At 40.5% G+C, this 17,724-nt stretch overlaps 1 protein-coding gene across 5 annotated transcripts in view; it reads left to right on the top strand.

Moving 5' to 3' along the window:
* Cobll1 (cordon-bleu WH2 repeat protein like 1) overlaps positions 1-16,965 on the top strand; it is a 144,719-nt gene extending 127,754 nt beyond the window's left edge. For all 5 annotated transcript variants that reach the window (XM_085681034.2, XM_085681032.2, XM_085681033.2 and 2 more), the window contains 5 exons: positions 2,598-2,832; positions 3,811-3,908; positions 6,245-8,013; positions 9,830-10,006; positions 15,739-16,965. In XM_085681034.2, coding sequence (XP_085537160.2) covers positions 2,598-2,832; positions 3,811-3,908; positions 6,245-8,013; positions 9,830-10,006; positions 15,739-15,825 — 2,366 coding nt within the window. In that variant the 3' untranslated portion in view covers positions 15,826-16,965. The remainder of the gene's footprint in view (positions 1-2,597; positions 2,833-3,810; positions 3,909-6,244; positions 8,014-9,829; positions 10,007-15,738) is intronic.
* The last annotated feature ends 759 nt before the right edge of the window (positions 16,966-17,724 follow it).

Genomic DNA, 17,724 nt, shown 5'->3' with positions numbered 1-17,724 from the left:
ATCTCCTTGTAAATGTACTCACTTTTTAATGACTCAAAAAAAAGCCCCTCATCATTTCAATTGAGTTGTTTAAAAATAGTACGCTGTCACATGCTCCTTGTGATAGTGTAGAGTTGTTTGTGGACTTTGGCAAACAGTTTGATGAGAAGTGTTTGGGGTGGTGGTGGAGATTCATGCCAGGCATTCATGGTAAGGGAGCAGGGGTCTCCCAATTTGCTATTATTAAATACCCTTTAATGATATTTATAATGGTATAAGTTTAAAATGAAATGTGAACATTCATTTTTCATATATGATCAACAAATATAGCCATGGGTATTTTTCAAGACAAATTTAAGCCAGGACCTTCAGTGTTACAGCTTCCATCATGGTAATTGTCTCCAAAGGGGAAATTACCCAAGTATTTCTAAGCTGTAAAATAGACAATTAAGTTTGAACTCATCCATAGTCATAGTATGGGGCTGACTAGAAAGAGGAGTGTGTTTAGGATTGGTTTAATAGAGCTGTATTTTTACCAGAGGCACAGGATCTGTCAAACAAATTTTCCATTTTGATGATGACCAGGAAAAACACATGAATCTAAAAAGATATATTTAAATGTTAAGTTTAATAGTTTCACAATTCAAATGCAGCAAACACTTTCCTTGAAATATTAGTTGCATTTCATCTTCATATGTTTCAAACTTATTAAATTCAAATTCCTTAACTTCTTTGTGAGTAATCAAATCTCAGTGAAGGAAAGAATCAGCTGTACTAACCACCAGCACTTTTCCCCCCTTTCTTTCTCTCTCTCTCTCTCTCTCTCTCTCTCTCTCTCTTTCTTTCTTTCTTTCTTTCTTTCTTTTTTCTTTATTTTTCTTTTGAGACAAGGTCTGTAACCCAAGCTGGCCTGGAACTTTCTTTGTAGACCAGGCTGGCCAGAAACACTTAGAGACCTACCTGCCTTTGCCTCTCCAGGACTGGGATTTAAGGTGTGAGACACCACTCCCAGCTCATATTGTTTTACAAAGATCAGAAGTTGACAGACGTTCCTGTCTAACACTAAAATTCAACTCCCGGTATGGTGTATGGGTGGTCTGTCCACTGGAGCAGTGGTATACGACCTTACTGCCTTCTCTCCAGGTTAAATTAAGCTTCACTCGGATACTGTCATGTAAATGGAAATGTTCGATTTGTTTAAGCAGAAGTCTTGAGCCTCATGGGTAGTTTGACTTTCACAGTTAATGTTGGCAAGGACAGTGAGCACTTTGCTGCTGGAATGTCTCCTTTCTTTTTGACCCTGCTGCCTTTGGTTGTTGGCAGTAAGAAATAATGATAGAAAGAGATTCTTGTAGGATGAGATATTATCCAAAACCGTTGTGACGGGCCGCACACATATACGTATCGGTATGGGATAAGATTTAAATATAGTAAGTGGTGGGGGCGGCTTTAGAACATTGAGTGTAACATACTTGATTTTACGTTAAGCTGAGATGAAGAGAAGTAATGTGAGTGTGGCTGCCCGCTTGTGTGTGTGTGTATACGTCACACTTTCTGGAACACAGAAGAAAGTGTCAGAGGAAGTTGCTTCAGCTAGATGTAGTGGATTGTGCCTGTATTTCCCAGCACTCAGGGGTAAAAGAATTTGAGGCCAGCCTGGGAAACAGAAGATTCTACCCTTAACAATAAAGGAAAAATGAAAGGAAACAAGCAAGAGACCCCAAAACGACAACAAAAGCTGAACCTGGGTCTGCTGCTTCAGATTTGTAATTCTAGCTACTCCAGAAGTTGAGGCAGGAGGATTGCACGTCTAAGCCTCCCTGGGCTACAGAGCCTATTCAAGACCAATCTGGGAAACTGACTGAGAAAAATATTATAAAATGGCTGTGCACATAGCTCCGTATGTAGCAAAGTCTTACCCAGGATGTGTAAAGTTACAGGGCTAGTATTTCATATCTAAGAGGAGAAAAAAAAATCTTGAGTGAGAATAAAAATGAATTTGCAGTATTTGATCTTTGTTTTCCTTTATTAAACAATACACTAAGCAGTTAGATAAGTGACTCTTAGTATAAATTGCACATTAGAAACTCTTAAAGAATTTTCACAATTCTTGACCCCCCTGCCGTAGGATTCTAACTTAGTAGCAGAATGTATGTGAGCATCAGGACTTCTAAAGGAGACCCAGGTCCTTGTAACTGCAGTCAGTGCTGACACCTGCTGAGGCAGTCTGAGGGCATACTAGTAGGCAGTACAAAACTGTTCTATTAATCTGAGTTTCAAATTGCTAGTTTGTTTAATTCACATTATTATCGCATGCCTCTAAAGTTACCTAATCGAAGGTATTGATTTCTAAATGCAGTTCTGCGACATTTGTAAGATTCACCTTCCGTGACAAAAGCCCAGAGTGATAGAACGTGGTTCTAGGATGACATCCGTGTAAGATGGTCTGCTTCTATGAAAACATCACCATTCATCATTAGAAAAATATTCCACTGTTAGTTTGGAGCCACGTTTTAAAATGCTAGCTAATTATTATTATAAACACCCCCTCCTTGCGAGATTGCCTATGATGAAAAGGGCCGGTTACTATTTAGGATTGTATCTGCGTTTCTTGGTAGCTGGCGTGAGCTCTGATTATAGTCTTGAGGAGATCGATGAAAAGGAAGAACTGGGTGAGCCATCCAAAGATCAGGCGGGAAGTGGTTCTGTGAAATCGCCTGACGTCCCTTCGGAATCTACTGATAGAATCAATTCGTTGGAGAATGATCCTGACTCAGCCCTCAGCCTTAGTGATGGAGAGGCCTTGCCAAGCTCCAAGGGACGAAGCCAAGAAGGCAGAAACACAGAGGGAAAGTAAGTAGTTACTAAGCCATGAGTGGTGGTGGTGGTTTGTGTGGTTAATGTTGTTGTTCTGAGAGAAAACTGGTATTTTCAGCTTAGCTATGATTGACCATTTTGTTTAGAGTCTATCTCTCCTACTATCTTTGGAAATCCTTATTAATAAGGTAGCAAGCTACATGTAAGTATGTTCAAATGAAACCCAACTCAAGAGTCATAGTACCCCCCATGTCAGGAAACCATCACATATAGTTAAAATGTTTCTGTTTGTTTGTTTATTATCTGTTTGACCCAAATAAAGCATTGAGTTTTGACTTGGTACTGAATGCATCTGAGGGTTTTTCACTACCTGGACCGTGAAAATGCTCCACAAATTAGAAGTAGACTAAGCCACCAGCGCTGTTTAGAGTCAAGTCTGAGATGCAAGCTGTACTGTCCACTTGATGCAGGAATTTTTTTAAAACGCCTCTAGTCCACTAATCCTGTGTTTGAATTTCAGTGTTGTGCATAAAGATGAAATCAAACAACCAACATAAGCTGTCTTCATTAGAGCTTTACCAAATTCGTGTGGGATTGTGTCCAAATTAAACTCTTTAGTCAGCAAAAAAAATTAAAAAAAGTCAGTGAGGTCAGCTCACATCCTGATTTAGGCAGTTGGTTCTGCCAGATGCGAGACTAAAATGTTCCCTTTTGTTTCCTTTTCTTTAAAAAAAAAATCGCTCCTGACAGCTAAGTAAAGACATTCATTTGGAAGACATTCATTTCACCAAGCCTCTCGCATCTTCCTTTGCAGTAGGGCAAGTGTACTGAAGCCAATGTTTCATGGCAGCATTTCCTCTGTTATATTTTTCTTTGCTCTCAGAGTTCTAATATTTGGCAGAAAAGGGTGATTATTTCAATCCATCTGTCTTTGAAAGAAGTATTGCCTGTTTTTTTTTTTCATGGTGTGTTTGAATAACCTCCACATATCGTATACAATGACGTGTCTTCCAGAGGGCCATATAATCCTGTCATAAATGATATGAACAATGAAGACACAGTATCTGACCGTATTAGAGACTTGAAGACATTGGAACCAAACCAAGAGCATGGTGAGTGTTAGAAACCAATACTGATGGCCAACACGATGTCATAGACTATCCTTAAAACATGTTGAGTAATATTTTTTATGCATTGGCTCCTTTCATATCTCTCATTTATGAATATTTTGAGAACTGTTACTCTTAAAGATACTGTCTCACAGTTAGTAAGTGGTGGACCTAGGATTTGAACATGGACAGCCTAATTCCAAAGTGGGCTCTTAGCTGTCATGTCTGAGCCTCATGATGTTGTTCCTCCTTTGGATGCTATTGATTTAAATCTCAGGTCTTAAAGTTGTGTTCTTCTGTGCATCTTTTCTGTGACCTGAGTTCTCTCCATTCCCCAGTGCATGTTTTTACTTCATACTCAAATTGCCACACTTCAGATGGAACTTGCCTGCCTGATGTTCAAGCCTTATAAGTAGGCAGCATCATTTGCCACCATTTCCCCATTCTTTTTCTTTTTTGTAAGGTTTATTTATTTCTTATGTATACAACAATCTGCCTGCATGCCAGAAAAGAGCACCAGATCTCATTATCAATGGCTGTGTGCCACCATGTGGGTGCTGGGAACTCAGGACCTCTGGAAGACCAGTCAGTGATCTTAACCCCTGTGCCATCTCCCCAGCCCCATTTTTCCATTCTTACACCCAAATTAAGGCAGTTTTATTTTGCTCATGATGTTATTGGCTTACCTCTGCCAATTGGTGTAGGATCATGCTGTTCTTGTAAAATGCTTCCATTGACTTCATCCATTCTGTTCCTATTGATACCTTCTTCTGTTTTAACTTTGTTACTTGATTACTGCAAGCCATGCACTTCAGTATTCCTGACTTTCCAGACAAGTCACACATAGATCAGGGACCTGAACCTATGACTTTGTAGCATATAACAAAATACCAAGGCACTTAACATCAACATAGGATTGAACTTCAAAACAGAATAATGCTCAGGAGAGAATTCAAAGAACGTGTAATAATACATTTTAAGAGAATGAGAGCAAAGGTTTATGAATGTTTATTGTCCAGTCTGTGTCAAGTGAAAAATTTGTAATAGTCATAGAAAATAGTCATAGAAAACAAACACAGGGACATATAATTTGGAAGGAAATAGTTCCAATGTTATTGTTGTTTTTGTTAGGAAATATATAGAGGAAATGGATAATGCCAAAATTATTGTTGGTGTTGGTTGTGTGTATGTGTTTGCCCTGCGTATAGTACAGAATTTTATAGCTAATGGAAATGTGCTCATATCTGATTCGTTTTTCCATTCTCAGTACACTTCTGATACTGTATCAAAATGCTCTAAAGCTCTTCTTGGTTCTGATTTTCATTTCATGCACCATTGTGGCAATACTGTGGCCATTGAAAACTATGATTTTATAACTGATTCATTTGGGAGTCAGTTTACTTATTTAGTTTGCAATGCTAGGGTTTTGCACACAGAGGGTGGGTGTCTGCCACTCCGGTAGATCCCAGTCTTCAGAGCTCTTCCTTAAACTTGGGCTCTGACATACAGCTGTAATCTCAGTACTCAGAAGGCTGAGACTAGCCCTGGTTAAATAGTGAGACTAGTTAAAAGTCAGTCAATTACTTTTTTTTTGCTTTGATAGTTACATCAGTAAGGGTTTGACACCTTTGATGATTGCTAGGTTAGTTGCAAGTATACCTCAGTAATATTTTCTGTCATGTCCATGGACTTTGTAGTGATCTTTGTCAATTTATAGGTGATTTTTAAAATTAATTTATACTACCCCTAAAGTATTTTATTATATTTTTCTTTTCACCACTTGCAGTTATCTAAATCACCATTTTGTCTCATTGTAGAAGTCAGTGTTAGTTTTGAATAGAGGGAAGAAAAGAAAGGGAACGCAATAGCTACCTTCTCCCTTATTGGCATTCCTCGGGAATGGTGCAGCCATTCATGGGCATTTGGTGAGCATCATCACTAGATGTAAATGAGGGTGGGCAGCTGATGAATTCAGTGGTGGGTCTAGGCTGTCTTCTTGGCAGTCATTGGGAATAATTGTGACATGTTGATGAGAAATAGTGATTAGTAAGTCAACTCATTTGAAATATGACACCTGAAATTCAGAGTTTTGATACCAGTAAATTAAAATTGCTTACTGGGGATTTATCAAAATAGTTTTCACACTTAATTGTTTTCTCTTAGAAACAGCCTATATTATTTTCTGTGTCCCATTACTTGCCTTTGTGTAATTACGAAACTGAAAATGGTATGTAGCACCTAAATCATCCAGCTGGAGGTTCGGTGAGACACATTGAGAAGCTGAATCCGCCTCCATTTTAACATATATGCTTGACAGTATTTTTTTTTTCTCTCAATAGTTCAAAATGAAATTATGGTCTGTGCCACAAACACAGATTATGTGAGAGACAGACTGAGGAAACCAGAAACCGCCAGAGAAGGCCAAGCCCCAGAGAAAGCCGTGGACGTGGAAGCTAGTGGACTCTCAGGCTCTCCAGTGTGTAGAACGGATCATGCTGCACCATCAGGACCAGATCAAAAAACGAATCAACCAAGCGTAGAAAAGACGAAGATGCAAGATGCAGCAATTCAGGCCAGCCCTGCCTGCAGCAGTTTTGATGGGAATCATGCAGACCATAATTTGTCTGACCTCAAGGTTGATGAGAGTGTGCAGACTTCAGCTAGCAGCAGATCAACCCAGCACTCGTCCTCAAGTCTCCAAGATTCTGTAAATGCCTCAAAGGCATCCAGGAGTCCCAGCACCCCAACACATGTCCCAGAGAGACTCCCCGTGAAAGAGGCAGCTTGTGCATCTGGGAACGATGGCCCTCTGTCTCCTGTAGACGGAAGTGACAAGATTCCAGCTGCTCTTTACCAAAAGAATTCTCCACTTTACAGACAGGACTACAGCCCCAAGCCAAAACCGTCAAATGAAATTACGAGAGAGTATATCCCTAAAATTGGAATGACAACGTACAAAATAGTGCCTCCCAAATCCCTGGAGATAGTGAAAGCCTGGGAATCGGAAACAGTGGAGGATAAAGATGGCCAAAAGATGCATGCAGTAGGGCAGAAGCATGTGCTTGAGAATACGAAAGAAACAGCCATGCAAACAGAAGAAGCCCTTGCTACTTCCAGAGGCTCCCAGGAGCCTCAACCTGACCTTAAACCAAAGCCCAGCCCAGGCACAGAGCGCCCTTTGCACAGGACTCTGAGCTCACCTACTGGTGCCGAGAACCCTCCGAAACCTCCCAGGGTGACTATGGACACTGGCGGCGTTCCGTTTGCACCAAATTTGGAAGACATAAACAACATTCTGGAGACAAAATTTCGAGCCCGAGCTTCAAATCCCCAGGCCAAACCAAGTTCGTTTTTTTTGCAGATGCAGAAGAGAGCATCAGGCCACTATGTGACTTCTGCAGCTGCTAAGAGTGTCCACACGGCTCCAGGGCCTACCCTCAAAGAACCAGCAACCAAAGAGGCGCAGAGAGACTCACGGCCCCCTCCAGAGCAAATTCTTTCTCCCTTAAGTGAAAGAACTCATTCTGCCCCGCTGCCCAATATTTCAAAAACTGATGGAATCATCCAGAAGCCTGCTGAGATATCTCTTCCTTCTGTAGCTCCCAAGCCTGTGGCTCCTCCTGCTGAGATCTCTCCTCCCCCTGTGGCTCCCAAGCCTGTGGCTCTTCCTCCTGAGACCACTCCGCCCCCTGTAGCCCCCAAACCTGTGGCTCTTCCTCCTGAGACCTCTCTTCCCCCTGTAGTCCCCAAGCCTGTGGCTCTTCCTCCTGAGACCTCTCTTCCCCCTGTAGCCCCCAAGCCTGTGGCTCTTCCTCCTGAGACCTCTCTTCCCCCTGTAGCCCCCAAGCCTGTGGCTCTTCCTGGTGGTCAGGGGGCATCACTAAACCTGAAGACCTTGAAAACTTTCGGGGCCCCACGACCCTTCTCCAGCTCTGGCCCCTCACCCTTTGCCCTTGCTGTGGTGAAGCGGTCACAGTCGTTCAGTAAAGCGCGTCCAGAGTCACCCAATGAGGACTGCTCTGCCCAGCCTGCAGCTGACAGGGAGGGTGAAAAGACACACACAGTAAATAAACCTGCGGTGGTTCCCCAACACGATGATGTTGATAAGGTAAGCCTTAGCTTTTCCAATACAGATAATCAGATTCCAGTATGACTTGGTTAAAGTAAGGGACAGCCCGTTTTATACCAATACTTTGGTACATTTGTGTATTGCTTCACTTTGAACTAAGATCTTTGGGAACAGACTGGATGTACTTAAGAATCTGACTTTTATACTCTGAGAATTGCAATGCACTCATATAGGTAGAAGGTCATTGTTACGTAGCTGTTTCGTTAGCAAATATGTTAACATCTGATTATTCATATGCATGTATAATTGCTGAGTGTAGAGCACTGACTATTCTCCTGTGCTTTGCTATTTTTTTTAACTGTTTGGATATTATGATTTACTTTCTTTTTCATCCACTTTTATAGCAGTATGTAATAGCCAAGTAAGTAGTTTTAATCGAAACAAATGGTGTCAGAGACTGGAGGGGCCCAATGTGTCTCAGTTGTACATTGCCTGTCACATGTGTTAAACCTAAGCTTACCAAACATACCACAGGTAACTTAACTGAAAATGGAAGCGGCTTTAAAATGTAGTTTTCTTAATTATCCATTATGTTAGTTCCCATAGTATACATGTAGATCAGACTTCCATCCAACCATGGTAGTTTTAAAAAAAAAGTTCCGTTGACCTGAATTAACAACTAAGCTTTCTGGGTCCCCATAAAATAATCTAAGGAGACTCTGAAATTCACAGTGTGATTCATGGTAATCCACAAGCAATCCTTAAAAACTACATCGTGTACTCTGCTCTGGTAGTGTGTAAAGAAGACTTCCATGTGTGTATGGCAGCTCCAGGAGCGCTTTCTACTGCTTTTTCAAACATTCCTAGACTAAAAGACCAGTGACCCTGATGCCAAGTAAATATTTTCTTTAATGCCGAGGCAGTATTTATCTTGAAGACTATTTCCTCATCCATTTGACATTTATGTTTATCGGTTTCATCCAGCATCAGGACGCATGTGCGATGGAGTGATGGGTTTTGGACTTGGAGGTAGAGCCTGCTTTTTCCCTGAAATGAATCACGTTCCTAAATGATAACAGCTTAATTTAATTGGTGCAGTTTTGAGACACTGCCTCAGCTTTATTGTTTAGTTCACGTAAAAAGTAAAGATAGGAATTTGACCGTTTGTAAAAGACATTTTTAAGATTGCTTGATATAACACTTCCAAGTTACAGCAGTTGCTAAATATTTGTTCTTAAGAGGGTTAATTGAATTTCTGAGTATTTAGTTTGGAAGTTCTAACATTTATTTTTAATCTAATGGGGGAAAACCCTAGTCAGTTCATGGTTCTTGTTGCTTCTAGAAACAAAATAAACTCAGGCAGTTAAGTGTAGTAGAGACATCACTATCCCCCTGTTAAATGGCACACTGGATTCTGAAGTATGAAATAGTTGGTATATTCAACAGCCTTGTACATTTTCCCGAATATGTTAGAACCTTGAAAATGGGTTGTTTTTCAGTTGGTGGAATTTTTTTTATCTTGAGTTTTGGCACTGGTAGCCAGTTCTGTGTTGCCGATATCAGTGTTCTTTGATTTACACACAGTAAAATTACCACTTTGTTCATGAAGCAAAAAAGAGGTAGCATTTTTCTTCCACAGCTTCCTCTGCTGAGAAAGGAAGGTACGGAGTTCATCTCCCCGCTGGGCTCCACCAACAGAGACAACTGAGTGAAGGGCGGAGATACAGACCTGTGTCTGTATCATTAACACAGCAAGTGTGGTTGTAAAAGGACTCTTGATAACACAGTTTGTAAAAACAGGCCTTTCTTCTCTTGGAATTCATAAAAAAAAATACCCTGCATTCATTTTTCGTAGAAAAATAAACCTGTACCGAACGAACAGAGTTCTCAAATGCTGACTCCAGCTGATGGCCCATCGTTCACCCTTAAGAGGCAGAGTTCTCTAACATTCCAAAGCTCTGACCCGGAGCAGGTTCGGCAGAGCTTGCTGACCGCAATCCGATCTGGAGAGGCTGCCTCCAAGTTAAAGAGAGTAAGTTTTCCCTAGCAGATGGTCAACAGCGGGTTTATTTTCACCTTGGTAAACGAATACTTGAGCGGGGGAGGGGGTCTTCTAACACTCAAATATGAATGGGAAAGATGCCAGAAATTATTCTTTTATCTTAGGAGTCATTTTTGAAGTATAAACGGAAGGATTTCAGAGTCTTCCCATACATAAAAGTGTGTCAGTTTCTTTCCCCAACTCTGTGGGCCAAGTTCAAAACATGACTGCATTCATTATTGTATATGTAGAAAGCTAACCTTGACTCTTATTTTAAGAAATTTTGTTAGCACCGTAAGAATCTCTTGAAATGCCCCCCCTTTTTTTTTCCAGAAAAGGTAGAGTTGTTTTACTAGTGGGAAGACTTATGTTCGCAGTCGTCTCTCAGTGGTCAAAGTAATTATTGTGTGTGACTTTTAAGGACAGTTACAAAAAGGGACCTTGGCTATAGTAAGTGGAGAGGAATCTAGAGAATGCATAGCAGAGCTCCCCCAGAGCCCATATTCAGAGTGCCCACCACACCATACGGTGCATTCTTGCTCAGCTATAGGAGAGAGAGCAATGGGGGCTCAATTCCTCTGGGCAGACCGTGAGCGTCACAGGAGGGTCTTGCCTCTCTCTTCACCTTCTTCCCCTGGGAGAGCGAGCACAGGACAGGATGACCGGCCGAGAAGCCCCTCAGCGTGAAAGTTCTGAGTCCACTGACTCAATTGGGGGTTTCATGTGTGACCAACCTTTGCCATGCAGAACTGTCCAGGGCAGTGTCTCTGCGTGCATGCCTGCATGCGTGCCTGTGTGCGCGTGCACATGTGTGCATACGTGTATGTCTTACTGTTATTCTAGAAGGGTTGGCACTTTCTCCTGGACAAGCACTGAGACAGAGCAAAACTGTAAGTGGTTTCAAGAATGATAGAAACATGAAGGAATAATTCAGAGGACTATGTATATTATATATAAGCACCAAGGCAGCGGAAAAGTCCATATAGATTTAAATATTGAAATTAATATGTTATCAGTCCTCATAAATTTCTTTGTCAAGGGGAAAATCTGCTAGTGTCAATAGGTAACCCATTCTCATTTATAAAATATTTTCTGTGCTTATCCAGGAAGTTACAGATGATCCTCCAAGCCAATTACCATCAATCTAATATTCCTAAATTCAGTAAATGTGAGGCACAAACATTTTTTTAGACATCGAGGGCAGTAAGGTGAATAAGTCAAGCCACTGCCTTCTTTTTAGCCTAGGCCTGAAAAGCAGCGTTGCATTTATCCACGGGAGAGCCTGGTGTCTACACAGTTATTAAATGCTTTAGGAGTGAGCAAGTGTATATACTCACCAGTTCCTGCGGACACATTGCAGAACGCTGTGCATTGGACGGCAGATGTGTTTCAGGCCAGCAGCAGGATACTTAACTGACAGATTCCTGGGCCTGATTTGGCAAGGCTTTCACATAGTAAACTCTCACAGCTTCCAGAAAGAGCTGGATCTAAACCAACAGAAAGGGGGCCTAAATGATGCGCCTGTAATTGTATCCTATTTAAAACTCATTACTTCAGATTCTATTGAGTAGAAAACTTTATCTCATTGAGTAGGAAGTTATTAACAGCTTGGAGCCTGGAGAGTGCCAACTCCTAAGATCTTTAATGAACATTTCATACATAATCTATTTTAGTTCACGGAAAGCGGTTAAATAAGGTAGTAATACACAGTCTCTCAACTCAGTGACCAGCGTTTCAGCTATAGTATCTATTTTTAAAAGTTATTTTTGTGTACTAAGACTTACATATAACCGCGCTCATGATGCATCTTTTGTAAAGTTCTAAATAAATACAACTCTAATTCTAAAAATAATACACAATAGTGTTTTTGAAGACTAGAGCGTCTTACTGGAACATTATTTTAGATGTTCTTTGATAGGTTCATGCATTTTTACACTGTATGTTGAGCCTGTTCCCCACCACTCCTGCTCATTCATTCCTCTGTCTGCCCGCCGTCTCTCAGCTTCATACCGTCTTCTAGACAGCTTTTGCCTTGCGCCTTTGAGACTTTCACGTGAGGTATTTTGGTTACATTCATTTCCTCACCCGATTCTTCCCAGATCTCCTTCTTGTCCCTTACCTAATTCTGCATCCTCTTTTCTTTCTTTCTTTCTTTCTTTCTTTCTTTCTTTCTTTCTTTCTTTCCTTCCTTCCTTCCTTCCTTCCTTCCTTCTTCCTTCCTTCCTTCCTTCCTTCCTTCCTTCCTCCCTTCCTTTCCCTCCCTCCCTCCCTCCCTCCTTCCTTCCTTTCCCTCCCTCCCTCCCTCCCTCCCTCCTTCCTTCCTTTCCCTCCCTCCCTCCCTCCCTCCCTCCTTCCTTCCTTCCTTCCTTCCTTCCTTCTTTTTTAACCCACCAAGTCCAGTTTGTGTTGCCCCAGTCTTCTCGGGGTGTTTGGCTAACTACAGATGTGTGGTTAACCCCCCACAGAGTCACACCCTTCAAACTGACTTTCCCATTGCCAGCAGATGTCAGTAGTCAGCGGCTCCTTAACTGAAAGTGGGGCCTCATGCAACCCGATGTGTCCAGAACAGTTCCCTTGTATTTGTCCACTACTTCTGACTCTTTGATTCTTTCAGCTTTCTCTTACCCAAGATCCCTGAACCGGGGAGGCGGAAGAGGGGTTGTGATATAGATGTCCCTTTTCTGGATGAGTATTTTGATTGTCTTCCATCTATACCTCTTGACCAGTCATGAGTCTCTATGAATTACCTGCCATCTACCGCAAAAAAAGAAGCTTCTTTCATCCTCACGAGAGATGCGCTAATCTAGGACTATAATGATAATCATCAGGAGTTGCTTTAATACTGTCTATGTAGCAGAATGATAGTGGCAGGTTTGTGCCTAGGGCCGCTTATGACCTGTCTAGCCAGAGGTTTGGGGGTTCCATGAAATGGTCCAGGTATGGGATTCACCTAAGGGAACAGGCTTTAAATCCAATCAGAAAGTGGGTGGTTACTCCGCAACACCCATTCCATTGTTGTAGCATTGGGCATGCCTTGTAGCACATACGGACTCAACAGTGACTTTGGCAGTGTGTACAAGTCCACCACAAGCTCCGGCCAGACCCAATCTGAATATGGATAGGGGAGTTGGCGCCATGATTACCTGTACCTTTGAACTTAAAATGCTCAGTTTAGTTCCAGGTATCAGCCTGGCCATGGCTCTAGTTCCTGAAGAGCAGGGAGCCTTCACTGGAGTAGCTACCTTGCACTAGGACATTCCGTTCATTGTGTGATTGTGGCTGTGAACGTACAGTGATATTTTCATGCTTCTCTGGGTTTTTTTCCATACCTTACTCCCATCTACTTCACAGGTAGCCATGGAGACTAGTTTGCCTTCATACACAGCTTTAATTAGCCTAGCACAATATTTTAAAATTGTGTCCGGTGTTAGGATTTACCCATGAATCAGCAAATTGTTCATAGAGAAGGGAGTTAAATGTTGGTCGACTTTGACACAAGAACTTTGGCTGCTTTTGGTGCTTTGTGTTGTTCAAAAATTGCTGAAAGTCAGGCCATTACATCGTTATAAATAGAATATGGCTTTGAAAAAATAGAGTCTAAATTTGTGTTTTATACTTCATATTGTAGATTGCCTCAGAATGTAAAATTTCTCCTTGACTGGATGAATATATGGAAGGAACAGGAAGTCTTTCACAGGCTCATTAACTTGTTGTTTAATTGCTTGCCTTTTACTCTTATTTTTTGTTGCTTGATTTGAAACAAAGGATCACAGACAGGTTGACAGTTTTCTCTAAATGCGTTCTGTGTAAAAAAAAAAAAATAGGTAGTGTTGTGTTTCATAGCCACAGTTCAAATTTTGTGATTATTCATAAGAATTTCTTCAAGCATCAAGGACATAAAATCAAGAGACTCATCTGTGAGTTCTTAAACATTAGTTTTTAAAAAGTGACCTTACTGCCAATCTGGAGACCTTTTTACAGAAGGATTTTGAGAACTGTAATTATAGCATGAATGACAAAGGCAATTTTCTCATGCAGAAAAGCTTCAGAATTAAAACTCGGCAGTGAGAAGTCATTACTGTGGCTTTGTATACTGGAAAGTAGCCAGGTGACTAGACGACTGAGTGGGCTTAGGGGAGCCACCTTGCTTTGGCAGTAGCTCTCCTTAGTGGTCATTTCAGGTGTGTGACTTCATCTGCTGAGGTTCATCTTAGTTGATTAAGCCCCCCCCCCAGAAATTCATTACCACGGAGAACCAAATCTTCATTTAGTATGAAGCAGGAACCAAAGTGCAAACAAAAACATATTCTGTCTCTCCTTTGCTCTACCCACAGGATCTGTGGCCGTTCCTCTGTCCATTCTTTCTTATTCAAAGATAGCAATTCCTGTTTGTAAATCCTCGCTGCTCAAATTGCAATGTAGAGAATGATTTTTTTGTAATATTTTATTGTATTTTACATGTGACGTATGTATTTACTAGTCATGATCCATATTTTTTTAATGTTCTCTAAGTCTTTTTAAAAAGACCTTAGAATTCAAAGACATTTGGAAAACTTTTTTTTTTTTTTTTGTGGGGCGGGAGAAGGGTCTCACTCTCTATGTCAGAGGCCTAGAGCTCTTCTGTCTCAGTGTAGTAGGAAGGCTGTTTGTTTGTTCCTAGCTGCCCAGACCCGAAATAATCACACAGAAGCTGTATTATTTACAACACTGCTTATCCTAGTAGCTTATGCATATTGCTAGCTCACTCTTAGATCTTAACCCAATTCTATTACTTTATATTTAACTAGGAGGCGTGTGGCCTACTGGCAAGGTTCCAGCTGGGGGCTTGTGTCTTTCTCCTCTGGCGGCTACATGGCTTCTCCCTGACTCTGCCTATTCTCTCTATATATCTTTTTCAGTCTGACTAGATTCTGTTAAGCTATTGACCAAAAGCAGCTTCTTTATTTATTAACCATTAAAAGCAGCGCATATACAGAAGGACTTCCCACACCACATCCGTGTCCCAAGTGCTGGGATGGCTGTGTCTACCGTCCTGCTTGATTGTCTTGAATGATTGCTGTTTTTTTTTTTTTTTTCTCCAGTGCTTTGCAAATAGAACGCTCAGGCATTGAGTTTTGAAGGTGGATTGAAGCTCCCTGTAAACCCCTCCATCATTCCTTTGTTCTAGGTATAATAGTCATGGGCTTGACTGTTGGCTGTAGCCCTTACCATGAAAAAATTCTTAAAGACCCAGTTTTGGTGGCGGACGCTTTTGTTTTTAAATATATAGAGAATTGGTAAGAGAAGGATTTCAAACGACTTTCTGGTAATTGGTACAAAATTGTTAAATTTTGCAAAATCCAAATTTTTTTTTCCTCATTTTTTTTTTTTTTCAAAGCACTTCTGAGAAGCCAGGATTCATCTAGCTAAAACTGCACCGTGACAGCTTGGCCTGCAGTCTGTTTGTGCTCTTGTCTTTCATGTTGGCTTGGTAATTTTATAAAGACGAAGATATGTTGATGGGTTATTTAACTTGTTTGTTGTGGAAATAGCAAGTCTCTCATTTTCCGTTTCACGAGAGAGTGGGCATTTATTCTTAATTATTTGTAAATCATTGAGTGATAAATACTGAATGCTAACATTTTCAGTTAGGCAGAAGTTATAATGTGATCATTGTTCAAAATTAGACAGCTGTCCCATTTTACAAAAACTGATGGGAAAAAAAATGTGTTTCTTCCTCTTAGGTTACTGTGCCGTCCAATACAATAGCTGTGAATGGGAAGTCAGGACTCAGCCATGCCGTGTCCTCTGATGCCCAGGACAGTCGCTAACATTGCCCTGCTGCAACACACTTCACTGACCAGCTTTCTTCCTACAAGGGATATCAGAAGATGTATATTCAGATGTACATTAATATATAAATCTGTTCAAGAATAAGCATTTGTGTTATGGATTTAATGCCAAAAGAAACATGGCTAGAATTTATAATTTATAATATTGTTTGGTCTTTTTTGTCATAACTAGGTAGTGCTGCTTTAGAAACTAAACAAGGTGTAAATGACTTGTTTTTTTTCCCCCACTGCTGAATAGTCACAGCTTAGTGATTTTCTTTCTTTTATTTATGGACATACTGTGTACCATGAAACACAGGTGTACATTGAGATTTATGGACATATTGTATGACAGAAACAGACAAGCACAGACTAACATTTACTGCCTCAGTGTTAGACTTTAATTAGAAGTAAATTATAATAAAGCCTTTTGGCTGAAAGATATCGAAAACTAGTAAATCAAATAAATAATGTTCAATTATTTTTATTGAAGGACCACTTCGTGTGAGACTTATTTTATGCATTCTTTAATTACAAGTGAGTGACAGATCTATAGGAAATAATAATATTACTTTTTAAGTATATCACTTTAACCTTTAGTAGTTAAATTGCACAAGGATATTTTAAGATGCTTTCTGTATATAATTATGATGGTGTTGCACAGATATTACATATTTTCTAATGCCAGAAGTCTTAAAATATTCCTATTAAAACATTGATATATTATGGCAGGTATTTCCCGTTTGGTATATCGGGATAATAGGGGCTAGTTTATGTCCACATTCAGAACTTTAAAGACTAGTTAGAAGTTTACAAGATGTTGATTTAATTAAAATAAAATGCTGTATTAGTCATTTATGAAGCTCAGATGCTAATTGTCTAAATAATAATATATATTTTCCTGAAAGCCAGACTGGTTAAGGGGAACAATACTTGATATGTACTTGGCTTATAGTGATCCTAGAGTCTAGAACACATTGGTGTTCTGAATTTCCTTAAGAATTTAATTGATCATTTATTCCAGAGACTGTTCAAACAGCCTGACACTGTTTTGAATCTTACTAAAGATACTGGGATGTCTGCCATTTTGACAAATATGAGTTCTTTTTCCATTTAATAAAAGCAAGTTATATATTTGAAGTCTGTTGTTTCCAGTGTGGTTTGTGTTAACTAGCATATTTGAATAACTTATATGAAGAAAATGAATTTTTTGAGATTTTATGTGTATGGGTGTTTCGCCTGCATGTCCACCTGTGCACCGTGTGTGTGTGTGTGTGTGTGTGTGTGTGTGCGCGTGTGCACGCAAGCGCGTGCTTGCGTGCGTGCATGTGTGTGTGCGTGGAGTGCCTGTGGAGGCCAAAGGAAGACAGTTGTGAGCGGCTAGGTGGGTTCTAGGACTTGAATCTGAGTCCATAGCAAGAGCAGCCAGTGCTCTTAACTGCTGGGCCATCTCTCCAGCCCTGATGAACATGTTTCTATCAACCATTAGCATGCACACAATAGCACTGCTTTCCATTCATCGGGCTTCCCAGGGAATAGTGACGCCATGATATTCTGACGCCATCACCGAAAATACGTAGGCTGGTTCCTGCTGCTGCTGTTCCTTGTTTGACACCCAAGAGTGAGAACCTTCTACACAGATAGTTAGGTTCTATCATTTTAAACCAGTAGAGGAAAGAGCAGGCATTTGAAAATGAATGTTTGGACAATTGTCTACTTGAGGAAAAGCATTTTTTTTTACTTCAAACTATATCATTAATGTATTTGTGTCCGATTGAAGGTTTTCAAAGTAACATCTGAAAAACTTTGGGCGTAATTGGTGCTTTCAGACTGTAGCATGTGAAAATTTGTTTAAAATATATGATGCTGTCATAAACGGTATGATGAATCTCCAACCTT

This window comes from Myodes glareolus, chromosome 21 (assembly GCF_982192425.1).
Source record: "Myodes glareolus chromosome 21, mMyoGla1.1, whole genome shotgun sequence".
Taxonomy (NCBI): Eukaryota; Metazoa; Chordata; class Mammalia; order Rodentia; family Cricetidae; genus Myodes; species Myodes glareolus.
The sequence above is the reverse complement of the archived record's forward strand: the minus strand, read 5'-3'. Positions and strand labels throughout refer to the sequence as shown.